General features: G+C 46.5%; 1 protein-coding gene across 7 annotated transcripts in view; it reads left to right on the plus strand.

Moving 5' to 3' along the window:
* The first annotated feature begins 460 nt into the window (after nt 1-460).
* Nucleotides 461-26,848, plus strand: part of RBM19 (RNA binding motif protein 19) — a 77,475-nt gene continuing 51,087 nt past the window's right edge. For all 7 annotated transcript variants that reach the window (XR_014027858.1, XR_014027859.1, XR_014027860.1 and 4 more), the window contains exons 1-21: nt 461-638; nt 1,824-2,006; nt 2,486-2,617; nt 2,800-2,841; nt 3,518-3,698; nt 5,267-5,547; nt 6,061-6,141; nt 6,369-6,447; nt 7,206-7,277; nt 8,037-8,237; nt 8,900-9,030; nt 9,712-9,833; nt 11,585-11,681; nt 12,168-12,278; nt 13,040-13,240; nt 13,598-13,712; nt 13,933-14,069; nt 14,219-14,279; nt 15,138-15,217; nt 16,260-16,315; nt 17,278-17,394. Coding sequence is in view for 3 of the 7 variants with exons in the window: in XM_081338681.1 (XP_081194807.1) it covers nt 603-638; nt 1,824-2,006; nt 2,486-2,617; nt 2,800-2,841; nt 3,518-3,698; nt 5,267-5,547; nt 6,061-6,141; nt 6,369-6,447; nt 7,206-7,277; nt 8,037-8,237; nt 8,900-9,030; nt 9,712-9,833; nt 11,585-11,681; nt 12,168-12,278; nt 13,040-13,240; nt 13,598-13,712; nt 13,933-14,069; nt 14,219-14,279; nt 15,138-15,217; nt 16,260-16,315; nt 17,278-17,394 (2,516 nt within the window). In the remaining 4 variants the exon portion in view is untranslated. The remainder of the gene's footprint in view (nt 639-1,823; nt 2,007-2,485; nt 2,618-2,799; nt 2,842-3,517; nt 3,699-5,266; nt 5,548-6,060; nt 6,142-6,368; nt 6,448-7,205; nt 7,278-8,036; nt 8,238-8,899; nt 9,031-9,711; nt 9,834-11,584; nt 11,682-12,167; nt 12,279-13,039; nt 13,241-13,597; nt 13,713-13,932; nt 14,070-14,218; nt 14,280-15,137; nt 15,218-16,259; nt 16,316-17,277; nt 17,395-26,848) is intronic.

The raw sequence follows: 26,848 nt of genomic DNA on the forward strand, positions 1-26,848 counted from the left end.
GAGCAAAAAAAAATAATAATCATTTTTTTTCCTTGATACTTTTGCTGTAAGAGCCTTATAACTACCGGTAGAGATTCTCGTCCTCTGCCGCCCCCTACTGACCATTTTCAGAATCCTCGAATTAACTCAAGCTACCTGTGCGCATGCCTTGAACAAGTGCTTCGGGCAAAGGACCCGGGCAAAGAGGAAGACGGAGATACAGATGCCTACTGCCGGTTCCCATTCGAACCCGTTTAACGCTTCCAAAGAACATATATATAGATGAAGGGGAGTTTTTATTTTTTTAATTTTTTTTCTAAACTGTAGAAAACGGCTGAAATCCCACGCACAGAGGGGGAAAAAAGCGAGGCCCCCTCAAACTTTTTGCCCCAATCCCCGCATTGAGAACCGGAAGAATCTATAGAAAGCTTCTTTATCGCTCTCTTCCTCTTTGCACATACAAGCACCCGGACGCCTTGAAACAGCTACGAGGAGGCGCTTCTCCGGGCGCGCAGGCGCAGAAGGGCCTTGGAGTCACATGATCTGGCGGCGCGGAGAAAATGGCGGCGCCCGGGCTGAGGCGTGTTTAGCGGGCTCGGCGTTTTCCTGAAGCGGATGCCGGCATGTCGCGGCTGATTGTGAAGAATCTGCCCAACGGGGTGAGAAAGGCGGTGACGAGGGGGTTGCGGTGCGTGTAGAAACCGTTGTTTCTTTGGGCCAAGTCGCTAGGAGACTGGGAGTTCTAGTCCTGCCTGAGGCGTGAAAGCCGGACTGGGTGACTTTGGGCCAGTCACTAGGAGACTGGGAGTTCTAGTCCTGCCTGAGGCGTGAAAGCCGGGCCGGGTGACTTTGGGCCAGTCACTAGGAGACTGGGAGTTCTAGTCCTGCCTGAGGTGTGAAAGCCGGGCTGGGTGACTTTGGGGCAGTCACTAGGAGACTGGGAGTTCTAGTCCAGCCTGAGGCATGAAAGCCAGGCTGGGTGACCTTGGGCCAGTCACTAGGAGACTGGGAGTTCTAGTCCTGCCTGAGGCGTGAAAGCTGGGCTTCATGATTTTGGGCCAGTCACTAAGAGACTGGGAGTTCTAGTCCTGCCTGAGGCGTGAAAGCCGGGCTGGGTGACTTTGGGGCAGTCACTAGGAGACTGGGAGTTCTAGTTCTGCCTGAGGCGTGAAAGCCGGGCTGGGTGACTTTGGGGCAGTCACTAAGAGACTGGGAGTTCTAGTCCTGCCTGAGGTGTGAAAGCCGGGCTGGGTGACTTTGGGGTAGTCACTAGGAGACTGGGAGTTCTAGTCCTGCCTGAGGCGTGAAAGTCGGGCTGGGTGACTTTGGGCCAATCCCTCTCTCTCTCTGCCCTAAGAAGGCAGCCATGTCAAACCACTGCAACTTTACCAAGAGAAGTGCAGGGATTTGTGCAGGCAGTCACCAAGAATTGGACAGGATTGGAAAGATAATAATAATACAAAAGCAACTTGAGAGCAAGTTAGATCTGGTGGTTAAGGCACCCAAGCTTGAAACCGGGAGACTGTGAGTTTTAGTTCCGCCCTGGGGGGGGGGTGAAGTCAGCTGGGTGACTTTGGGGCCGTCCCTCACTCTCAGCCCTAGGATGGAAGCAATAACAAACCGCTTCTGAAAAATATTGTCGAAAAAACTGCAGACCTGCCCAGGCAGCCCCTGAGAATCAGACACCATTGAACCAGAAAAAAAAACCAACAACAACACCCAACTGACTGTGGTAGAAAATGCTTCATCCAGGAGATGACAAGAGGAGGTGACCATGTAACGCGATTCACGTTAGCTTTCTTAGCTCTGCTCCCATGACTTGATTGTGATTGCTTCTCCTACAGATCAAGGAAGAACGCTTTCGCCACCTCTTCGCCGCCTTTGGGACGCTGACCGATTGCTGCTTGAAATTCACCAAGGATGGCAAATTCCGCAAATTTGGCTTTATTGGCTTTCAGTCGGAAGAAGACGCCAAAACCGCCCAGTCTCATTTCAACAAAAGCTTCATAGACACATCCAGAGTCACGGTGAACCATATCTGAAATTTGTTTAGCCTTTGAGGTCGAACCAGCAATTCTGGACATTTTCAGGCTGGTGGGGGGTTTTCTAGGACTTCAAGGTGCAAAATAATGTTAATCCTTCGTCTGTTATTCAGAAACTACAGCATTTGGTTCATCGCTTGATGATGATCTAAGGCAGATGAAGGCACCGTATAATATCTTGATCTTCTGTATAAATTCACTTTCACGAAACGAGTGAGGTTTGGGTGGGCTTATTGTTTTTCTTTGAAAATGTCTCACTTCTCATCCAAGAAGCTTCTTCTGTTCTAACTCTTCTTCAGATAGAAATGAAGAAACTTCTTAGATGAAAAGTGAAACGTTTTCAAGGAAACCCCCACCCAATAAAGTCCAAATGTCACTTGAACAGCATCTTTCCACAACCCTGACTAGGATGACTGAGAATCTCCATAGTCAGCGGGCCTATAAATATCTTTTCCCCCCCCCAGGTTGAAGTATGTAAGTCTTTTGGGGATCCATCAAAGCCTAAAGCTTGGAGCAAACATTCGAATAAGCCCCAACTGTTAAAGGAAACGTCTAAAAAATCCACAAAGAATTCAGACCATGCAAAAATCAAACAAGTAAGAAAAAGAGATTTTTTTTCCCCCTGACAAGCTTTATTGCACGTCAAATTGCCTTTAGGTAAAGACTTTCAGCTATTCTACTTCCTTGTCTCTGCTTCAACCTAGTGACTTTTAAATCCATTTTAACTTTTACACGGAGCATGTGATGTTTTAAAACATTTTTTCCCTATGTTTCCTAGGATGGAACAAAGAAGCAAAACAAAATGGGACAATTGAAAGAGGTAAATCTGAATCTCTTGCATGGAGGATAGAGAGATATCCGTGAACGAAAAGAGTCGTTTTTTGTCAGCATTTGAATTAAGGAGGGGTTGGTGTTTTTTGGTGTTTTTTAGTGTTTTTTTTAACAAAAAACAACACAGGCATTTTGTTTTGGGAGTTAACCGAATTTGTAACATGACTTTTCATTGCTAGCTTATCCCTTTTGTACTTGCATGGATATGGTTGATTTTGCAACTTTTTTAATATGCTACTTTTTATTTTGCTGGCTTTGCTACTTAAATTCTTCTGTTGGTTTATTTTATGGCTCAACTTTCTATGTCACTCCATTCCTTGCATTGCAAAAAAAGGATAGAGAAAAAAAAATACTCGTCGTTTATTTTATTTGTATGCTGCTGAATCAAAAACGTTGGCAGCTAATGAGCAGTGTATTAGCAATTAATGTGGCTGCTCAAACCAGCCTCATTTAAACTTCTCCAAGATTTCTGGCACTGATGGAGATTTTTCTGAATCCTGAGATCCTTCAATTTTTTTCCCCTCATGTCCTTGAAATAACTGCATCCTGAAATAGGGGACATTGTCCTTCAAACTTTGCCCTTGGTGAAGGAATTGCCCCAAATATTGTGATTTTTTTTTAAAAAAACCATGATCCTTTCTAACCATGATCCTGTCTTTGGCCAGTTGGAAGGAGAAGCAGCATTTCAAGACTTCTTGGCAGTACATCAGAAAAGGTCCCAGGTTGCAACTTGGTCCAATGACACAAACATCCAAGACCCCTACCAGGCTGAGGTGGTTGAAGATTATCTGAACTTTGATTACGATGAGGATTCAAGCGAGGAGATGGATGCGGAGGTTCCTCAAAGTAATGGGCCCATTCTGGGGGTTTTTTTTGTGTGATATTTTATCAATAATTTCTTGAGCATTATCCCGAAGGTCCTTGTTCCAAAAGGCAAACGGACTCTCTCAGTGTTGTTCTTTGAAAACCTTTTGATTCTCGCCCAAGAAGCTTCTTCAGTTCCAACTCTCATTCATTCATCCATCCATTCATTCATTTAAACACAATTCAAAAGTACTTATTCAGCAAACGTGTTGCCTGAGTAATCCTTCAATACTACTACTACTACTACTACTACTACTACTACTACTACTACTACTACTAATAATAATAATAATAATAATAATAATAATAATAATAATTTGGAAGGGACCTTGGAGGTCATCTAGTCCAACCCCCTGCTCAGGCAGGAAACCTTATACCATTTCAGACAAATGAGTGTCCAGTCTCTTCTTAAAAATGTCCAGTGTTGGAGCATTCACCACCTCAATACAAATTGAGTTCCTATTCCCTTGTTCTTTTCTCCAGCCATCGATAACATAAGTGCTAAGTTTGAAAGTATCCCGTTTCTTCTTTTTCTTTCAACCTCCAAAGCGCAACTGGAGTTTCTTGGGTGTTTTGCTTTGAAAGCGTTTTGCTTCTCACCCAGGAAGCTTCTTCAGTTCCAGCTCTTCTTCAGCTAGAGCTGGAGGACCTTCTTGCATAAGAAGTGAAACGTTTACCAACCATTCCAAGGTTGGTAAAATGAGGACCCAGATTGTTGTGGGCAATATGCTGACATTGTGAACCACTCGGAGAGGGCTGTAAGTGTTGTGAAGCACTACACAAGTGCTATTGCTATATTTCGGGTCCCTTCCCCCTTTCCGCCTTAAAGCTGGATCCAACATCCGTCTGCGCCCCCCCTTTTTTGTACAAGTTTTATTTTTTAAATTTTACATTCAGATATTTGTGAAGCAATACGGTGGTTGGGTACAAAAGTAAACAATTGCAAATAACAAAATTATTTGTAAATAGCTCAAGGTGCATCAACAAAGATTCCCTCTCCAATTCCCTTAGTTTTGACATAATTGAATTAATACATTTCTAAGTGTGAGATAATCAATTAGAAGAATTTTCAATATATTTTCACTTATGCATATCCATATCCTGTCTGTGCCCTTTTAAAAAAGGTAAAGGTTCCCCTGCACATGCGTGCTAGTTGTTTCCAACTCTAGGGGCCGGTGCTCATCTCCATTTCAAAGCCGAAGAGCCAGCGCTTGTCCGAGGACGTCTCCGTGGTCCTGTGACCGGCATGACTAGACGCCAAAGGCGCACGGAACGGTGTTACCATCCCACCATAGTGGTCCCTATTTTTCTACTTGCATTTTTTACGTGCTTTCGAACTGCTAGGTTGGCAGAAGCTGGGACGAGTAACGCGCTCTCTCTGTTACGCGGCACTCGGGATTTGACCCGCCAAACTGCCGACCTGATTGACAAGCTCAGCGTCCTAACCCACTGAGCCACCGCGTCCCTTCTGCACCCTTTTAGTGACTTCCTAAGTCAAACGGGTCCGCCAGGCAACAGCTGATGCCTTTTTTTTTTGTTTCCCTCCCCAGATAAGGAGGAAAGCTCTCCAAGCAAGGCAGCAGTCCAGCAAGAACTCTCCGATATGGATTATCTGCGATCCAAAGTGGTGAGGGGCGATGAATCCTCGGCAGAGGAGAGCGAGGCCGAGGAGACGGACAGTGAGGCATCTGATGGAGGAGAGGAAGGACAGACGGAAGAGGAGACCATCTGTAAGCCAGGCGCTGCTTCTAACAAAAAGACTAAGCAGGCCGGCAAGGACGGTGTCCGGAATCTCTCTGCAGACACCAAGGCTACAAAAACGACATCGCAGGTACGTCCCAATGGAGGACGCAATCTGTGGTTCAGTTTAGCAGAAGAAGGCAGTTTTTTATACAGGCAGTTCTCGAGTTACGGCAACAATTGAGCCCAAAGTGTAAGTCGCTAAGTGAGAAAATGTGTTTAAAGCCCCATTTTATGGCTTTTCTCGCCCCACTCGTGAAGTGTATCCCTGCAGTTCTTAAATTAGCAACCCGGCCGTTAAACGCACCTAGCTTCCCCCATTTCACTGCTTGTCAGAAGGTCGCAAAAGTGGATCACGTGGGATACTGCAGCCGTCAGAAATGTGAAGAGTCGTCAAGCATCCGAACGTAAATCCCGTGACCCCGGGGATGCTGCAGCGGTCGTCTGTGTGAAAGAAAGAAAGAAACGGTCCTAAGTGACTTTTCCCAGCGCCGTTGTAACTCAGTGAACAGTTGCACGCCAAGAGCTGCCTGCACTACTACATTTCTGAGATTGCTCCAGTTAGAAATAAAAAATACAGATGTTTTTGTATGACTTCTTATAGGAAGACAGGACAGTTCCAGCCAAGGAGCCCACCACAGCATTCACGGTGAAGATGAGAGGTGCCCCATTCAACGTCACGGAGGTAAGCCAGCTTTTAACCCATTTAAAACTTGGTCTGCCAAAGGGGTAAAAAAAAAAAATCGCATCCTTCTTGGAGGGCATTAAACCTGGATTGCTGCTCCCTTCCAAATACATCAGAGTAGGAATCCGATGTCAGATATTGGAGGACTTTTTTCAAGACCACGGCGTCGTGAGTTGGCTCCAGAATTAACCGCTTTTTTCGTGCTTGTCTGTCTTTTATGGGTGCAGCAAAATGTGAAAGAGTTTTTTGTGCCCCTTCGGCCCCTGGCAATCCGGATTGCGAGGAACGCGCATGGGAACAAGACAGGTAAGAAACAATGGGATTTGGCACTGATGCCCTTGGATACACTGTTCTTGTTGCCTTTTGTTTGTTAATGAGAGTGGTTTGCATAGGTCCTAGGTAGGATGGCTTAGCCCCCAGCATTGTTTATGCTGCTTGCAAAGCCAAAAAGAGAGAATATTTTGGCGGGACACCCAAAATGGGAAATCTACAATAGGTAGACTCCTTAAAGGGAGTGGGCTAACACTGGACCATTGCAATGCATAGGGGAGCCTTTGCTTAAGATCATTTAGAGCAGTGTGTTTTCAAACTTGGCAACTTTAAAATATGTGGAGATCAAATTCCAGAATTCCCCAGCTCTTCGTACTCATTCTGGGTTTCTGAATAAAATTGCGGGTCTGTTATTTAGCATTATTGCACATTTAATATTAGCTTCATACAGCTTTCTGTACGATCCCATTTTGAAGTAGGTTACAAGTTCCTCCCTCCCTCCCTTCCTCCCTCCGTCCTTTCCTTCCTTCCTTCCTGTGTATACACACACACACACACACACACACACATATTGGAGATTTGTGTGTGTGTGAGAGAGAGAGAGAGAGAGAGAGAGAGAGAGAGAGAGAGAGAGAGAGAGAGAGAGAGAATGAATCTGAATGAAAAAGGAAAAACATGCTTGTAATCTTGACATCCTAAACTGTGTTTCAAATTGATTGGATGCTATTTCCTCCTTTCCAGCACTCTTTAAGTTATCTAAATAATAAACTATTAATAATTTTCAAATTTTGCAGGGTACGTATTTGTTGATTTTAACACTGAGGAAGAACTACAGAAAGCCCTAAAGAGGAATCGAGAATACATGGGTGAGTCTCCTTCATTTTTTGAACCAAGGAAAGGATCTTTGCGCTAAAAGTGGCTTTTTTCGTTCGCTTCTCGTACGAAGGCGGTGGAGGTGTTGTCTTTTTAAGCACGTATTTAAAACATAACACGCGAAACGTCTTACGTTTACCAACTATAAGGGCACAAAATTAGTTTTGGGAAGTAAAACTTGCCTCTTTTCGGGATGCCCATCTGAGGGCACCCCTGCCCCTGTTTACCAATTGTTTGGCGGGATTTTCTTCAGATTTTAAAACGGACTGGCATGGACGCTGTCTCAGCAGAAGAGCGTCTTTGTCCAGATTTTTCCAAAAAAGTCGCTAATGTTTTTTTCTGCGATGCAGGTCGTCCTTGTCTTAACAACAGTTCATTTAAGGACCGTTCAAAGTTGCAACAGCACTGAAAAAGTGACTTATGACAATTTTTCCCACTTAGGACGACCGTCACAGCAACCCGATGGTCATGCGATTAAAAATTCAGACACTTGTGCAACCGACTCATACTTACGACGGTTGCAGAGTCCCGTGTGTTTGTGACACGTGATCCCCTTTGGCGACCTTATGACAAGCCAAGTCAACAGGGGAAGCCAGATTACCTTCACAGCTGTGTGGCTAACTTAACAACTGGGGCAAGGAAGGTCGTAAAACGGGGCAAAAAAAAAAACCCCTAACAGATGTCTCACTTAACCAGAGAAATGTTGTGGTTGTGAGTCGAGGATTACCTGTGTTTTGCATTTTGCCTGGCAGGCGGCCGGTACATCGAGCTGTTTCCAGAAGAGAAGGGCGCTCGGGTGAAGCCCGCTGGGAAGGGGTCAGGCCAGGCCTGGCAGAGGACCAAAAAGGATGACGAGGAAGAAGAGGATCTTTCGGAGTCTGGGAGGCTGTTTGTGAGAAACCTTCCTTACACCTGCACAGAAGGAGAACTGGAGGCCATTTTTTCCAAATACGGTAAATTCTCCTCCTAGCTCTCCTTTTGTGGGGGGCGGAGCCTCTTTTCCAACATGCTGCTCCTAAAACGGGGAAGGTCCTCTTGGATTTCAACAGAGCTTAACGGCTTGACGGTCGAGGATTCATTACCAAAGTGAGTAACCGCCATGCTAATAAGGGGTGTGGGGTCTGCTGTAGTATATAAAATGAGAGCAAGGCCCACTCCCTTCAAGTACTGATGAGGTTACCTAGTTGGGTGATGAAAGGTCTGCAAGGAAACTACCAAACTCAGAGAGCAGCAAGGACCCCACAGTTTTCTTCCTCCTCCTCCTCCACCTCCTCCTCCTCCTCCTTTCCTCAAACCCCACTCCCTTCTAGCACTGCTGATCTTACTTATTTGGGTCATGAAATGTCTGCAAGAAGACCACCGAGCTCAGAGAGCACCAAAGACCCCACCGTCCTCCTCCTCCACTACGCAAACCCCACTGCCTTCTAGCACGGATAACGTTGCCTAGTTGGGTAATGAAACGTCGACAAGAAAACCCACCCAGCTCAGAGAGCGCCAAAGCTCCTCGCTGTTCAACCCTGAGCGACAAGTATTCTGTTCTATCAAAATGATTCTAGTGTTGCCTAACACCCCCCCCCCCCGCATCCTTTACCCAATGCCTCCTGTCATTCCACAGGCCCCGTCTCCGAGATCCACTTTCCTATTGACGGTCTCACCAAGAGGCCCAAAGGCTTTGCGTTTGTAACCTACATGTTTCCTGAGCATGCCGTGAAGGCTTTTGCAGAAGTGGATGGACAGGTTTTCCAGGTACGAACTGATCGGGGGGGGGGCGTCTCTTTGCCGTAGTTCTTACACAGCTGCTCCCAGGCGCTGGGAGTCTCAAAAGGGGACCACGTGACCCTGCAACCGTCACAAATGTGAGCCAGTTGCCAAGGGTCTGAATTTTGCTCACGTGTCCATGGGGACGCCGCAACCGTCGTAAATGTGAGCCAGTTGCCAAGGGTCTGAATTTTGCTCACGTGTCCATGGGGACGCCGCAACCGTCATAAATGTGAGCCAGTTGCCAAGGGTTTGAATTTTGATCACGTGTCCATGGGGACGCCACAACCGTCATAAATGTGAATCAGTTGCCAAGAGACTGAATTTTGATCACATGATCATGGGGATGCTGCAAAGGTCATAAAGGTGAAAAAAATGATCATACGTCACATTTTTCAGTGGGGCTGTAACTTTGTCACTAAACGGATTGTTGTAACACGACTAATTTTAGTCTGCTTTGATCTGGCAAGATTCTGTCTATAGGCGAGGAATGACCAAGAAAACTGCTCAGAAGAATCTCAGTGTGTCTTTCTTGGCTTTTGAAGCTTGACAGTTGGAGAGGTTTTCCAAGACTAGGGACGCAGGATAACTTTGCGCTTTTCCACTTGCTCTCTTTCCAGGATCGATACTTCAAATGTTCTTTTTGTCGTTCCCCCCCCCCGCTTTTAGGGTCGAATGTTGCACGTGTTGCCTTCCACCATCAAGAAGGAAGAAGCGGAGAGTTCAGATCCTGCGGGATCGTCTTCGTACAAGAAGCAAAAAGCGTCCAAGGATAAAGCCAACAGCCTGAGGTCTGTGCTTCCACAAGCTGTCTTCTTCTCTCTTTTTTTTCTTTACATCGAGAGTTTTCATATAACGGAAGACAAAGTGGGAGGAAAAATATACTTAAAAAGAGTAAGAAAAAAAAGTAAGGAAATGTTTAAACGACTTCTGATCCTCCTTTTCAATGGATAATGTGATTCAGGGTCAGCCTGTGGGTTCGGCAGTTGGGTCGGACGAATCAGAGGAGGAGGGGGGTGTTGAAGACCTTGCTGAGGGGGTTGAAGATCTTGCTGATGATAGCCCTCAGGCAGGCCCCTCCCACTTGGTCACCATGGAGACCCAGCTGTGTGAGCCTGACAGTGTGGATGAAGATGACCCACAGCTGGCCCTGTTCAAGGACGCCCGACGCAGGAGACAGTCAAGTAGGAGTAAACAGAGGAAGGCTGTGGGGCTTCTCGGAAGGAGGCAGAGAGAGGCCACGCCCTGAACTCTTTATAAAGGGAATGTTTGGGGAGGGCTGGTTTGCTGAAAGCAACCGCTCAGATAGTGTTTCAAAGCTCCTGTATCTCGGTTCGTGTCTTGTTTGTTTTTGTAGTAATAAATTTGGCAGACGTAATTCCAGCCTCTTGCCGTTTATAAAGGGGTTGCCTTTCTGCAGGGCCGGTAGCAGGCTGGTACAGAACAGATAATTGCAATCTTATCGTTCCCCCCTCCCTTTCAAATGTTTTGCAAATCTCCTGAAACGCCCCCCCCCCTCACTTAATAATAATAATCTCTAGATCCATCTGCTCATTTTTGTCTTCATTCAGCACGAAGCCCGTATAAGCTTTCTGCCCTTTCAAGACTTGTGTCTCTTCTCTGACCAAACAACAAGCACAAATCCTGAAAGACTGGAAATCTTAACACAGGTAGTCCCTCGGCTCAACGGCCACAATTCAGCCCCAAATGTCGGTCGAAACAGTTGTTAAAAAGTGAATTTTTGCACGATTTCCCAAGCTTTCTTTGCCACACTTGTTAAGCGAGTCACTGCAGTTGTTAAATTAGCGACAAGGTTGTTAAGAAGGTCACAAAAAGGGATCACGTGATTCCTGGACACTGTTACTGTCATGAACTGGTTGCCGAGCCTCTGAATTTCGATCACGTGATTATGGGGATGCTGTGACGTAAGTGTGAAAAACGGTCACAAGTTGCTTTTTTCAGTGCCGTCGCAACTATGAACAGTCACTAAATGAAATGGAAGTCGAGGACTATCAATAATAATAATAATAAAGTTGGAAGGGACCTCGGAGGTCATCTAGTCCAACCCCCTGCTCAGGCAGGAAACCCTATACCATTTCAGACAAATGGCTGTCCAGTCTCTTCTTAAAAACCTAAAACCTTTTTGCTGAACGAAGACCAAAACTGAAACTCATCAAAGAGAGAAGCAACCTAGAACTAAGGAGAAACTTCCTGACAGTTAGAACAATTAACCAGTGGAACAACCTGCCTCCAGAGGTGGTGAATGCTCCAACACTGGAGGTTTTTAAGAAGAGACTGGACAGCTGTTTGTCTGAAAGGGTATAGGGTTTCCTGTCTGAGCAGCGGGTTGGACTAGATGACCTCCAAGGTTCCCTTCCAACTTTACTATTATGATTATGATTATGATGACTGTCTTTTGTTTGTTCTCTGACCAAATTCTGCAAATGCTGACACGTCCGCCCTCAGTTCTTCCACTTCGGGAACATTTATTCTTCCCGTCCTCCCAAACCGCAGAACTCACAGGTGTTTCTCCTCCACCCAGCTCTCACAACTGGAACACCCTGTTCATGGGAACGAATGCCGTGGCAGACGCGGTTGCAGAGAAATACAACGCCACGAAAAGTCAAGTGCTGGATCACGTGAGGTTTTTTTTTCTTTCTCTTCATTTGTTTGTTTGTTTAAATGGATTTTGCCCTTACCATCTTCCAAGTCTAGGCTAAATATTTCCTCTTCCCCTAAATTCCAGGACTTTTCAAATTTGGCAACTTGAGTGTGGGTGGTTATCTGGGGAATTGCAGGTAATCCTCAACTTACAGTGCTGCTGAAAAACGTGATGTCAGTGCTGCAAACGTTGACAAGTTTTTGCACTGACAATATAAGAGACAGCCTGTTACTTTAATTGCTTCACTTGGGAGGGAGGAAATCACCCGGAGTTTGTGTTAAGATTGCAAAAGCCCGCGTACAGAATGGGAAGTGAAACCTCATATTGCAACAACCCTTCCTTGCACATAACAAGCATCGCAAGGTGCCCCCGTGGTGATAACAATTTGGGCACTTGGCAACCGATACGTATTTACGGCCCTAGGGATCTTGAGAACATCCTTTTTTCCCCCCTCTCTTCTCAGGAAGGCAAGGGAAGCGTGGCCGTGAGGGTGGCGCTTGGGGAAACCGAGCTTGTTCAAAACGTGCGCCGGTTCCTGCTCGAAAATGGAGTCAGTCTGGATTCCTTCAGCCAGGTAAGAGAGCCGTGGCTGTTCAAACCCTCATTCCTTCTCACGAAATCTGGGACATCATAGTGTTGAAACTCTCAGAAAAGAGAGTGTGATGGAGCAGGGGTCTGCAACCTTGACAACTTTTTAAGTCTTGTGGACTTCAGTTCCCAGAATACCTCAGCCAGCTGCTGGCTGAGGAATTCTGGGAGCTGAAGTCCACAAGTCTTAAAGGTTTCAAGGTTGCAGACCCCCGTGATAGAGCATGTTTTGTTAAAACATTCTTGTGCTTCCGAAGCTCCTTCTCTGCATCAACCTGGGAAAAAAACCAACCCATGATTTACGCTTTTGAAGATTAGAAAGAATAGATGATAAGAGAGGGAAGAAATACGATGTAGCTTTAGAGAGAGGTTAAAATACATAAAAATACACATCAAATCTATACGTGCCTATATCTGCTGCGAAGAATATCGAAAGGCACTTCCTGCTTGTTTTTTTCCCTCCATCTTGTTTCCTTTCACTTTTTTTTCCTTTTTCTCTGCTTTCTTTCTCTTTTTTTTCCTGTCCCGAGGTTCTGAAGGAAGGAAAGAAAGTTCTCCGTTTCTCTCGTTCTTTCTATTTGCGGGCAGCCCTTCCCGACAGGGAAGTGATCCAATCGGCAAACGCGCTTCCCTTTGGGCTGCCGACGCCTTTGCTTTCCTCGCCTTTTGGATGATCGTAGGGAAGCGGCTCTTCAAACACGCCGTTCGGTTTGCAAGGCGGGCTCTTTTTTCCCCCTTTTCTTCCAGGCTGCCGGAGAACGGAGCAAGACGGTGATTTTGGCGAAGAACTTGCCCGCTGCCACAAAGGCAGAGCAACTGGAGGAGGTGTTCCAGCCTTTCGGGAGCCTCGGGCGGGTCCTGCTTCCGGAAGGAGGCGTGACGGCTCTCGTGGAGTTCCTGGAACCCACAGAAGCGAAAAAGGCCTTTACCAAGTTAGCTTACTCCAAGGTAGGCTGGCAGCCAGGCCCGGCGGTTGGATCCCAGCGATCCTGCAGCGCGCTCCGATGCCCTACCCCAATGTTTCCTCAACCTCGGCAGCTTGGAAGACGTGCGGACTTCAACTCCCAGAATTCCCCAATTCTCCAGTTCTGGGAATTGGAGCCCACACATCTCCAAGCCGCCAAGACTGGGGGGGAAAAAACCCGTCCTACCCACTTTTCAACATTGATTTGGCTCCCTGCCTTCAACAGATCTTGGGGGACTTTTTGTCCTTGCACGGATTTGCGCTGAACGTTTTTTTTTCCCCTTCCCTTGCTGGCTTTAACTTCTCTGCACCGGTTTTCCTTTTTTTTCTTCCTTGCTCAGTTCCAGCATATCCCTCTCTACCTCGAATGGGCACCCATGGGGGTCTTTTCTGGTCCCGGGAGAAAAACAACAGAGGTGGAAGAGCAGAAGGAAGGCGAGGAACAAACCCAGAGAGGTATGTGCTTCAATAAACAACGTGTGCTTTGGGTTGATTTGTTTTGCTTAGTCATACAAGTTCTTCCTCTCTCTCCCGTTTTTCCAGCCGTCGGTGAAAATAAATTCCGTGTTTGAGAATTCTTCTTTTTCTTTGATCTTCCATGTCAACATTCTTGAAAGCCAAGCTGAGTCTAATGTATTTCCTCCCTTGGATTCACTCAGGTTTTGTTCTCTTGCAGGAGTTTCTGGGAAAAGTGATGCTCAGAAGGAAAGGGAGGAGGAGGAAGAAGAAGAAGAAGAAGAAGGAAGTCTTCCAGGCTGTACCATTTTCATAAAAAACCTCAACTTCAGCACTACAGAGGATACTCTGAAAGAGGTGATTTTTTGCCATTTCATGACTGCGCGATGGTCTGTGGGAAAGACCTTGGGAGATGGAATGAAGACAGGCTGCCAAGGGAAGGGTCAGGTAAGAGAGGACAGAGGAGAATAAAACTTAAAAGGGTGCTTATCTTTCTTCTTTCCCAGGTTTTTTCCAAAGCTGGCGTTGTGCGGAGTTGCACGGTCTCAAAGAAGAAAGATAAAGCCGGTGTGTATTTTTCTGAGTTTTTGTCCTTGGAGTTCTTTCGTGCCGTGGGTGTGTGTTAGACCTTAATCCCTGTAAGCCACCGTTGGTTGGCCTTGCAGGCTGTTCTCCTCTTACAATCGTTAATTTGACGACCGTTCAAAATTACAACGGCACTGGGGGAAAAAAGAAAAACCTGACTTACAACCAGTTCTTGCACTTACGGCCATTGTGGCGTTCCCCGCGAGCTGTTCTGTTCCAGCCTACGACCGGCCCTGTTGGATTGTCAGGGACAACCCCTTTTTATAAACAATAGGCTGGAACTAATCCAAGCATATTTATTTGCAAAAGCTAAACGAAAAAGTTCAAACAAAAGTTAAACAAATACAGACCAAGACTTTATCAGAAGCTCTTCAAACGGTTGCCTTCAGCAACCAGCACCTCCCACACCTTCCCCTTTTAAACAGCAGTCTCAAGGCGTGGCTTCTCATTGCCTTCTCCCGAGTTGCCTCATTGCTTTCCTCTGCTCAGTTCTGCTGGATTACCTCCTGCTCCTAGCGTCCCTGAACAGAGCCAGCTGTGGATCGTCTTCCTCCAATCTTTCAGGCTCACACAGCTGGGTCTGAGGAGGAACAAGACGGGAGGGGCCTGGCTGAGAGTTCTGCGGTGCATCAGAACCTTCCTCTGACACCAAAGGCTCTCCAAACCCCTCCTCCTCCTCTTCTTCAGAATTGTCCAACTCAGCTGCCGAATCCACAGGCTGACGCTGAATCACAACACAAGCAAAATTCAAGCGCTTGGCAACTTACAAGGCTGAGGGTCGGTCCCTAAGCTAGGGAAGGAAGTGTTTTAACGTTAATCAGCTTCCGGTGTTCCTCTTAGGCAACCTTCTCTCCATGGGGTTTGGATTTGTCGAGTACAAGAAGCCGGAATATGCCCAGAAAGCTATCAAGCAATTACAGGTAAGAGCACATAATGGTCTTTCGGGAATGACTTTGGGAGACAGGAGGAAGAGCCACAGCTTAAACAATTGTCGTGCAAAGGATGCCTTGGAAGTGTCCTGGTTCCGATAAATGAGATAAATGATGTCAGATGAGCTGGAGCAAGTAGCGGGAGCTCATCCTGTCACATGGTGCTTGGGTCTTGAACCCTGGCTGTCAGCTTTCCACAGCTGACGAGCTCAGAGTCTTTAACCATTGAGCCATTGCAACACACACACACACACACTCACACACACACACACACCCTTCGCTCTGCCTAGGCTATAGCAAATTCCTGGGAATCCTTATCCTACGCCAGGGGTAGGCAACCTCGGCTCTTTTATGACTCGTGGACTTCAACTCCCAGAATTCCTGAGTCACCATAGCTGACTCAGGAATTCTGGGAGTTGAAGTCCACGAGTCATAAAAGAGCCGAGGTTGCCTACTCCTCTCCTAGGCTATAGCAAATTCCTGGGCATCCTTATCATAGGCTATAGCAAATTCCTGGGCATTCACTTGGGCTTTATGTGCCTTTCAAGGTTTCTCCACGAGGCATCCTGAATAATGGACTGAAGTTGAGCTCACGGATGACCCCTTCCACCTCGGAATATTATTTAGCGTAGTAAACATTGATGATCTCATTCTTGCAGCCTCCTTTGCTCCCTTTTCATTGTCAGCTGGCAAGGACCAGCCCTCCTGAACTTGGTGTCCTCCAGCTGTGATGGATTTAAGTCTCATCGGCCACCAATGAACGGGGGACCTCCCAGCTAAGGGAGATTGATTGGTTGGACCCAACAGCCTTCCGGGTTGGGTCTAGTTGATCAGTCATCCACTTGGCCTTTCGCTTAACGGCTTCGCTTTCAAAAGCTTGTGCTGAAATCCTGCCCTCTAATTGGTTAGTCCTGCTTTCCCTCAAGGCGAGAGAGAAGCCGCTTCGGTGGTTGGTTCCACGGGGTACCCCTTGCAGCGTGAAAGGGAGGCTTCCAGTTGTCCCACTGCATCAGCCAAATTTGCTTTCTTTTAGGCTTGCTCCGTGGACGGCCATCAGCTGGAGGTGAAGATCTCTGAAAGAGCCACCAAGTAAGTTTTGGGAAGAGACGTCACTGGGTGGCCTGTTTTGGGAGAAACTCCATCCAAGCATCTGCTGCAGGGTGTAAATGCAACTAAATATTGGGAGGGTCAGAGACCAAGTTCCACCAAGACTTTGTCAGGGATGGAAGCAGCCTTTGTGGTCTCAGATAACTTGCCGGGTATGCGGGAAGACCTCGGGAGACTGGGCGGAGAGATGCTGCCAAGGGTACAATCAGAAAAGGGACAGCTTAGCCCACAGCTGGAAATGGATGGAGAAAGACACTCAGAAGGACACCGCCCCCCCCTCTTTCTAGTTTCTTGGACTGTAAAGGAGACGGGGAGGGATGTTGATGTCGGCCACGCATGATAAACCAGATGGGAATCGCAATCCGAAGAACTAATTCCACTTGATTGAAAAGCTATGTTGACAGAGGAGGTCCCTTGCAGACGTTTCATTAGCCAACTAGGTAACATCATCAGCGTGGCCTGGATGTCGCAATGTGAGGCGATGATGTGGTGTTATTGGTACCGGTAATGTTACCTAGTTGGGTAATGAAATGTCTGCAAGGAAGCAACCAAGCTTGGACCCCATCTGGAGGTACCCTACGTAGCATCTCTTAGTCTTCCTATCTCTCAAGGTACCATTTGCATGTGTGAGACAGAGACTTGTGTGAATCGTGCAATTACAATCTTCCTTTACAGTCCAATAAACTAGGAGGGGGGGTCTTTTCTGAGCCCCTCGCCCTGCCTGCCGTCCAGTTGCAGGCGATGCTGCCTCTTATCTGACTATTCCCAGATGTGAGAATGGTTGCTCCCCGGTGTTAGTCCTGTGTGCAATCCTCAATAGATCTCAGAGCCCCCCCCCCCCTGCTTAAGCTCAGATGCCAACGGACCTGGCTTCAACCTCATGCTTGGCTCAAGAAAACAGCCAGGCTGCATGGCCCTGATGCCCATCTCTCTCGGATCACCAGGTCCACAGTGGCAACCGCACGTAAGAAGCAAGTCGGCAAGAAGCAAGTGAATTCCAAGATTTTGGTGCGGAATATCCCCTTCCAGGCCACGGTGAAAGAGATCCGAGAACTTTTCAGGTAAGGGAAGAGGGCTGCCCCTGATACCCCAAGAATGGGATGTTATGAGGTCTTTGGTACTCTCTTGAGTTTGGTTATTTCATGACCCAGCCGGCTAGCGTTATCCTTGCTAGTGCTGATGATGGAAATAGTCTGCAAGAAAACAACCAAGCTCAAAGACTCATACCAAGGATCCCACAGTTCAACTACAAAGATTCCGTGGGTATCAGCAGCCAGAATTCTGGCCGTTGGAAGTCCACCCATCTTAAAAGTCGCCCAAGTTGGGGGGAAAAAAACTGCTTTAATTTTTCATCAAGTTACATAGTTACGATCAAGCCCTCAGGACAGAGGTCTTCAAGCTTGGCCCTGTTATATGACTTATGGACTTCAACTCCCAGAATTCTAGGAGTTGAAGTCCACAAGTCATAAAGGGGCCAAGTTTGAAGACACCCCCCCCCCCCCCGCCTTAGAATCTGATTTGCCAGCTGGGCTGTTTTTATCTAGCAACTGAAAATCTTGGTGGGATACCTCTCGTTTCTTCTTGGATCTGCAGGGGGCGCTCCTCAGCTTTGCAAAGGGAGGGAGGTGAGCCCTGGGTTGACTTAACCCAATAGAAGCGCTTTTGATAGAAATTGGTAGATACTTGAAGAGATGAAAAAGTCCAGTCGGGGGCCGAGTGGGAAAAATAGAAATAAAAAGATGCCTGCTGTGAGGATGCACGTTCTTTCATAGTCGTATGCAGGAGCGTTTTTTTCCTCCTTCTGCACAGGCCTTTGATCTTCAAACATCGCGTGCTTTCTCGAGCGTGCAAGCCGGTCCTACGAACACAGCACTTGTGCTGCTGAACTCGGGCTGAGAGTGTTGTGCGTAGAGGGGATATCCTGAATTTATTTATTTATTTGTTTAGATTTATATACCGCCCTTTTCCCGAGGGACTCAGGGCGGTTTACAGGGCAAATTAAAACAGTGCAATGTAGAAATTAAAATAAAATTAAATTAATAGCCCCAAAAGAGTTTAAAAATTAAAAATTTAATTTAAGACTTCTCTCCTCCTCTAAAAAGCTAGAGCAGGAGTGAGCACCTGTGGCCGCTTAGGTGGTAACCTTTGGAGAAAAGCGGAGCTGGAACTCGCCGTTTCCTAGTGATGGGCCCAAAGTCACCCAGCCAGCTTTCACGCCTAAAGCTGAACTGGAACTCACCAGCTCCCAGTTCTAGCCGGGAGCCTTCACCGCCAGACCCATTACCAGCTCTCCTTTTAACTTCCTTAAAATATCAGCTATTTCTACTGGATCTGCCTCTCCTCCTCCTGCTTATCCACTTCGGGCCTCATTTCCCCATCAGCAAAATGGGAATAACAGCCCCCTTTTTAGCTTCTTTCTCCACCAGCGACTCTTTTGTTTTTCTCAGGGATTATAAAAGTGTTTTCTCTGCATTGTAAATTCTAAGTAAATATTGCCAGTAGCCAGAGGAAAGGCTTGGTGTGTGTGTGTGCGTGTGTGTGTGTGTGTGTGTGTGTGTGTGTGTCTCCCCATTTCCTCACCTCCCTCTCTGCCCCCTAGTTTTGTATCTCATTTTCGCATTATCATCAAGTCCCCCTCCCCGGACCCCCTTTTCGAGGGCTATTTTGACAGCTTCTGTCGGCTGCCTGCCATCACCTCCTTATTGGCTGCGGGCACCTCTGGCATCGTGCTGAATGCAATTAGAATCTGATTAACAGCATAGAAGCAGAAGCAAAGGGGGTCTCTCTGCACCCCTCCCTCCACAAAGAACCAAAAAACAAAACACCCCCAGCAAAATTTTCTCTTTCCACTAAACTGTTTTGCTGGCCGGCGGGATTGTTTGTATTCCGCGGAGTCTCGGGGCCAACGGAGGAGTAAAACGCTTTGCTTGCCAATAACAAGCTGATTTTTTTTAAAAAAACAAAAAGACATACTCAGATTGAGTGGGAAACACAGCCGAGGAAGCTCATCAGCTGCCGGAGATGGCTTTCCTCTAAAGCTGTCTCTTTGCAATTTATACAGGCCTTCCTTGCAGACTCCAAAAATTCTGGCTGTAGTAACAACGTAGGCACCCCAGAACAGAGGTCCCCAACCTTTTGGGCACTGGGGACCGGTTCTGTGGAGAGAGGTTTTTCCGCAGACCGGAGGGTGCGTGGTTTCGTGTGCTGCCTGCATCCTGCGGATGGCGCTTTGTGCGGACCGGTTGCTAGCATGCCATGGCCTGGTACCGGTCCATGGCCCGGAGGTTGGGGATCCCTGCCCTAGAAGACAGATCCGAGTTCCCCTTTGTTTCTCCTTTACAAGTACTTTCCGTCAAGACAGCATTCCCAGGTCACGCTAAGCTAAGGATTGTTGAACAATGGTTTACTCAAAGGGCACGCAATTGTCTGGATGGGTAGGGCGTGCCAAGGGGATGTCAGCCGGGCGAGGCAAACCAGAACCAAAAAGCAGATGAACGAGTTCCATTTAATTGTAGTGCTACATTGGCAACACCTTGCCAGCCCTAAATTACAATTCCACCCTCTCCCCTTACTCACATGCCCCGGGACACTGCAACCATCCTAATTGGAGTCAGTTCCCAAGTATCTGAATTTAAATCACGTGATCTTGGGGGTGCTGCAACGGTCATTAAGTGTGAAAAACAGCCCTACCTGATTTTTTTTGGCAGTGCTGTTGTAACTTGGAGCTGTTGTAAAAAACGAGCAGTTGTAAAATTGAGGACCAGTCTGAAGTCACACAGGAGGATCTGTCTTACTCTTAAGCCACTTTTTTCAGTGCTGTTGTAAGTTCGACAATGCTTGTAAGCTGAGGACTGGGAAAGAGCGCTAAAACCAATCTACTGGTTCAGGATTAAGAGGCCGAGAAAAAATCTGTCATTTTGTTTTGTCTGTGAGGGAGGAAGAGAAATGGGGACTTCTCCAGCAGAGAGGAGTGGCAAATGTGAAGCGGATTCCTGAATTGCCCTTCCTTAATCCAGAATTTTCTGCAATTTCCTTGCGTTAAAAAGGTAAAGGTAAAGGTTCCCCCCGCACACGCGTGCTAGTCGTTTCCGACTCTAGGGGCCGGTGCTGAACTCCGTTTCAAAGCCGAAGAGCCAGCGCTTGTCCGAGGACGTCTCCGTGGTCACGTGGCCGGCATGACTAGACGCCAAAGGCGCACGGAGCACTGTTACCTTCCCACCGTAGTGGTCCCTATTTCTCTACTTCCATTTTTATGTGCTTTCGAACTGCTAGGTTGGCAGAAGCTGGGACAAGTAACAGGCGCTGACTGTTACGCGGCACTCGGGATTCGACCCGCCAAACTGCTGACCTTCTGATCGACAGGCTCAGCATCCTAACCCACTGAGCCACCGCGTCCCTTGCGTTAGGTAACCCCAATTTTGCGGACATTTATCAAACGTTCGCCAGAAAGAGGTTGGACTGTATTGTTTGCAAATGAGCATTGCACTTAAGCCAGAAACAGCAACAATGCACACTCGTTGCTGATTCTTCCCCCCCCCCCCCCGAAATTAATAACTGGAGCTTGCATGAAGGAAGGCTAGGAAAACAATTCATACCGTTTCGACCTGCAGCGATATTGTAAAGGAGAAAAAGAAGGAACGTTTGCCTAAATGTTGATTAAATTAGGAAAGCTGGCAGATTATTCTTGCATGGTCTTTTCAATGTATTTATTATTCAGACTTATAGCGTATTTCTATACTATATTTATAAATTATATTTATAATTTATATTCTGGGTCAGCTTATGACCAGGAAAACAAATATAAATGGAGCTAAAAAAAGAGAGCAAGGCAACCCTTTAAAACAGGAAACAATAGAATAGTATATTTAAAAAACCACCATAAGGTAAGATAAAACTCATAGCGAGTTCACACCAGTCGTCAAAAAGTTCAGCACAGCCCCTGCGCTGATTTCTTTAAATCACGGTATCAAGATGGTACATTTTGTTCTTTCCGAAGATTACACGTCTAAGAACATCACTGTGTGTGGGTTTTTTTTCCCCCTGGTTGCAAACGGTAAATGAGGAAGTCTTTGAAATGGCTGTTTAGCTCGAAAACAAGATTTTATTTTTTCCTTTCTCTCGAGATAGTTGAGGGGGTGGGGGAAATCTTTTGGCTTCTGTTCCCCTTTTAGCCTCTTGGGAATACTTTTTGATTTTTGAAGGGTCAGAAGAGTCGAGACAGGCACTCCTTCATTTCTAAAGAATTATTTATTTATTTTTTAATTCCAAGACTTCTTCATTTCTTGAACGGAGACCCTTAGTGAGATTTCCCTTCACCTTAGTGGATTTGCATTCATTTGATCTTCTCTGCAAATTCTACTTATTCTCCTCATTAAAGCAATTAATGGACTCTATGCCGTTTGGGGGAATTAGAGAAAGTCAACTTCAAAAGTCTAATAAGTTTGAGATTTAAAAATGTCTTTAAAAAAAAACACTCATTTTTTTTTAAATTCTTGAAGCCAGTTTGGTAACAGTATAATTTGAACCAAAGCAATGTATGTGTGATCAACATGGCACCTGTAGGATTTTCTGTAGTTTATTTCTCTTTCTTTAAAAAACAACAACCCAAAAAACTCTTTTTTCTGATGTTTTGTGCCTCCCTGAAGGGGTGGAAACATGGATGTTGAAGGAGTCTGTTTTCAAGGCACAAAAATCAGGAGGCAGCTTGATTCTCTTGCTCTCCTGTCTTAACCCAATGGGTTTCTAGACCAGGGGTCTTCAAACTTGGCCCTTTTATGACTTGTGGACTTCAACTCCCAGAATTCCTCAGCCAGCATCCACAAGTCATAAAAGGGCCAAGTTTGAAGACCCCTGATCTAGACTGTGGTGTGGCCCCAACCAGGTTGCAAACATGAAAGAGCAACTTTGAGCAATACTAGGAGTACACAAGGGACGCAGTGGCTCAGTGGGTTAGGACGCTGAGCTTGTCGATCAGAAGGTCGGCAGTTTGGCGGGTTGAATCCCGAGTGCCGCGTAGCAGAGTGAGCGCCTGTTACTCGTCCCAGCTTCTGCCAACCTAGCAGTTCGAAAGCAAGTAAAAATGCAAGTAGAAAAATAGGGACCACTCCGGTGGGAAGGTAACAGCACTTCGTGCGCCTTTGGCATCTAGTCACGCCGGCCACATGACCATGGAGACGTCCTCGGACAAGCGCTGGCTTTTCGGCTTTGAAACGGAGATGAGCACCGGCCCCTAGAGTCGGAAACGACTAGCACGCATGTGCGGGGGAACCTTTACCTTTACCTTTAGGAGTACACAAAGTCGGGGTGGTTTGATTCTCCTGCTCCTCTATTTGGACACTTCTGTGCCACCTGAGGGACAATTTTTCCAGCATCCCTGTAAGTTTAGGAATTGGGGTCAGTGAGACCCAACTCCCCATCAGAGAAGGTTGATTCCTTTATGTGAAGTCACCCAGTAAGCTTCTGCTGACCGTCTCCCTCATCCCCTCAGTGGCGAGCTTTCTTCTCCAAGAGCCAGCTCATAAAAGTAAAGGTAAAGGTTCCTCTGCACATGCGTGCTAGTCGTTTCCAACTCTAGGGGCCGGTGCTCATCTCCGTTTCAAAGCTGAAGAGCCAGCGCTTGTCCGAGGACGTCTCCGTGGTCATGTGGCTGGCATGACTAGACGCCAAAGGCGCACGGAACACTGTTACCTTCCCACCGTAGTGGTCCCTATTTTTCTACTTGCATTTTTACGTGCTTTCGAACTGCTAGGTTGGCAGAAGCTGGGATGAGTTAACAGGCACTCACTCTGTTACGCAGCACTCAGGATTCGACCTGCCAAACTGCCGACCTTCTGATCGACAAGCTCAGTGTCCTAACCCACTGAGCCACCGCTCAGTTATGCTCAATTACTGCAATGGTTGTAACACAGCAGCCACACCTTCCCAAATGTGTCATTCTCGTCTCTCCGGCTGCAGTGAGAAGCTGTCAACCAGGAACAATTGGAAGAGGGAGGACAATCGAGAAGCAAGACACTATGGTGCAGATCCATTTCAGCTCTTTTGAGCCTGGTCTTCACCAAGGGAAGTCTTGACAGATAGTCAGATAGTCCTCCATCTCTTCCTCTCTTTTTTTCTTCTTCCTTTTCTTTGGGTACGGAGAGAGATGGGATGAGACTGTGGAGTCCTTGATGCTCTCTGACCTTGTTGGTTTGCTTGCAGATGTTTTGTTACCGGATCCAATCTGTGTCAGTCACTGGGATCAGAGGTTTAGTTTTCTCAGCTTTTAGGCTGGAGCCCATCCTCAGGGAACTTCTCCCTACCAGAATCTGTGCTTTGGGCTATTCTGCGTGGAGTATTTGTGATGTCTGGTTGCGTGTGGCTTTTTAGTTGTTGATGGGGGTGTTGATGGCCGGTTATTAAATTAGCCATTGTTTTCTTGTGCTGCCAAGTCCTCACTCCTTAGTTCCCGATAAGCTTACCACTAGCACTCCTGTTGACTGACAAGGGGCCCGTTTGCCAGGCTTCAATGATTTCCCTGGCTGTTTTTGTACCTGCTCGGCCAACAATCTTAGTAGCTGCAAAATTGAACGTATGTCCTTGTTCATTGCAATGTGAGGCTGGTCTAGGCTGGCACATTTTTCCCAATTGAAACTACAGTTGAATCTGTCTACACGTTGTGAAATTAAAGAATGTTCATCGTGATGGCTAGTTGGTGTTCGTGGATGAGTTCTGCCCGTCTCCTGCCTTGTTTGTCCTACACAACGGTGGTTGAGGTCCTTACAGTTCAATGATGGTCATAAGCAACGTCAAAAGAGAATTAGCGTTGCCTTTTCTTAGCCACATTGCTGGCTCGGCTAGCATTTTTTTTTAATTTTCTTTATTGAGTGTCCCCCCCCAACCTCCCCCCATCTCCTTTTCCTGCTGCTCTAAGAAACTGGTCCCATTAACTAATCTGACTGACTGTTCATATTCCCGGTGAGTTGAAAAGAGACTCAAATCTACACTTCATTTACAAGACCCTCTGCTGTGCATGTTGCTAATGACCGTTCTAATTACGATACCTCGCCGCTGCCTTTTTTTAAAAAAAATCAAGACATTAAACCAATCCCACCTGCCTTGTGACATCTTGCTAAACCAGGAAGGTGTTACAGGGAAAAATCCGAAGCAGGTCAGGATTGGTGCAGAGCGGATGAGCGGGGGAATGAAGCTGGCGCTGTTAAAGCTGTGGCGGCTTTCTTGCCAATAGCGCCGTTCTTCCTGGGGTTCCCCCCCCACCTGTCATTTCTTTGGGGGTGGGGAGGCCTCTTGCAAACAGAGATCCGGCTTCTGTTGCTAGGGTGAGGATGGAGGCCTGATGTTTTTGAGGAATAAGTCCACCATAGAATGGAATGGAATGGAATGAAGAAAATATGGAATAGAATAGAATAGAATAGAATAGAATAGAATAGAATAGAATAGAATAGAATAGAATAGAATAGAATAGAATAGAATAGAATAGAATAGAATAGGGACTAGAAGAATAGAATAGAATAGAATAGAATAGAATAGAATAGAATAGAATAGAATAGAATAGAATAGAAAACAGAACAGAATAGAATAGAATAAGAAATAGAATAGAATAAGGAATGGAATGGAATAGAATAGAATAGAACAGAACAGAGAACAGAACAAAACAGAACAATTAGACTAGACTAGAGTAGAATAGAATAGAATAGAATAGAATAGAATAGAATAGAATAGAATAAGAAATAGAATAGAATAAGGAATAGAATAGAATAAGGAATGGAATGGAATGGAATAGAATAAAAGAAATAGAATAGAATAGGACTTTGGAGGCCTTCTAGTCCAGCCCCCCACTCAAGCAGGAGAACCTATACCATTTTAGATAAGTGACTGTCTTGCCTCTTCTTAAAAATCTCCAGGGATGGAGCACCCACGATTTCTGGAGGCAAAGCTGTTCCACTGGTTCATTGTCCTCACTGTCAGGGACTTTCTCCTTAATTCCAGGTTGCTTCTCTCTTTGATCAGTTTCCAACTATTCCTAGGTATTTCACGTTCCAGGAAAGCTGACAAAAAAAAAAGAAGAAGGTTTAAATTAGCTCTCAGTGATCAGCCCTGGCTGCTAGGAAGCTTGTAATGATGTCTTTAGCTTGAGTTACAAAACACACACACACACACACACACACACACACACACACACCCCGCTTTATTCTAACAGGATTAGCCATAGCAAAGTTGTTGGAAGCAAAAGGGGTGAGGTGAACTTCGTTAGTTCACCCTTCTTTTAAGGCAAGAGGGTGACCGACCATCCCTTAGAGACCCAGGCCCAAAGGATTGGGCCCAACCCTCCGGAGAGCAGGAAAACGGGAGTGATTATCTTCCCTGAATCATCCGTTTGGCGCAAAGCAGAACTGGCCGGGACTAGTTTGGAGAAAAATGCGATTTGGTGGCGACGGAGAGATAGCGGGAGAACTGTGGCAGGTTTTTCCTCTTCTCTCCCCCCCCCCCACCGCCCCCAACTAGCTCCAAGCACAAATTTGTCAGAGCTTTCTTGTTCAGACTTGTGTGATTTGAGAGGGTGTGGAAGGGGGGGGGGTGTTGTCTCCTTCTGAAGGTTTTCTTTGTCTGCAAGAAGCATATTGTAGAATAATTTGGGGGGGCTTCTTTCCTTCGCTCCTTCGCTCCTCTCTTTCCTTCTTCATCTTCTTCCTTCTCTTCTCCCTTTCTCCCTCCTTCCATCCCTTTTCTTTTTTACTTTATTCTTCATTTTCCTTCCTTCCTTCTCTTTCCCCTCCCTCCTTCTCTCTTTCCTTCATCTTCTTCCTTCTCTTTTCCTTCCTTCCTTCCTTCCTTCCTTCCTTCCTTCCTTCCTTCCTTCCTTCCTTCCTTCCTTCCTTCCTTCCTTCCTTCCTTCCTTCCTCTTCTTCCTTCCCTTTTCTTTTTTATTTCATTCTTCATCTTCCTTCCTTCCTCCCCTCCCTCCCTCTTTCTGCTTTAAAGTCACCTGAAAACCTTGCTATAATTGGGAAAGATTTAAAAGTGGATTTTCTTCCTCCTCTTAGCCCAGCCCTTTGGATTCCTGGACCCACAATGGGCCCACAGCTGGACCTCCTCAGTCCTTGCTTTACGACCAGCTGCTTAGCAGCCATTTGAAGTGACGACGGACTCCATAAACCCTACTTACAACCCAGTTTCCAAGTCCCAGGGTTGTCTCCCCAACTGCTGCTGTGGTCCTAGGACTGCATTGTGGGTGCTCAGCCTCCGGGCTGCACTGAGGGCCATTTGTGGCGCAACGGTTTTGCCAGAAACTCGTGTTTACTTCTGCTTTCCGGTAAAAAGCCAACCTGTAGCAAACCACGGTTTCCCTTTGCAACCCCAGCGTTCCCTTAATCACCGCTGGCTAAAAAGGTGTGTAAAAATCAGGTTAGTCACCTGATGACCCGTTTTACCATCATCCCAACAGGCTCAATTATGGCCGTAAGCCGAGGACTGCCTGCCTGCTTGCCTGCCTGGGTTGCGTGTATGTCGCAGGGTTCT

This window comes from Vipera berus, assembly GCF_964194415.1.
Source record: "Vipera berus genome assembly, chromosome: 14".
Classification (NCBI taxonomy): domain Eukaryota; kingdom Metazoa; phylum Chordata; class Lepidosauria; order Squamata; family Viperidae; genus Vipera; species Vipera berus.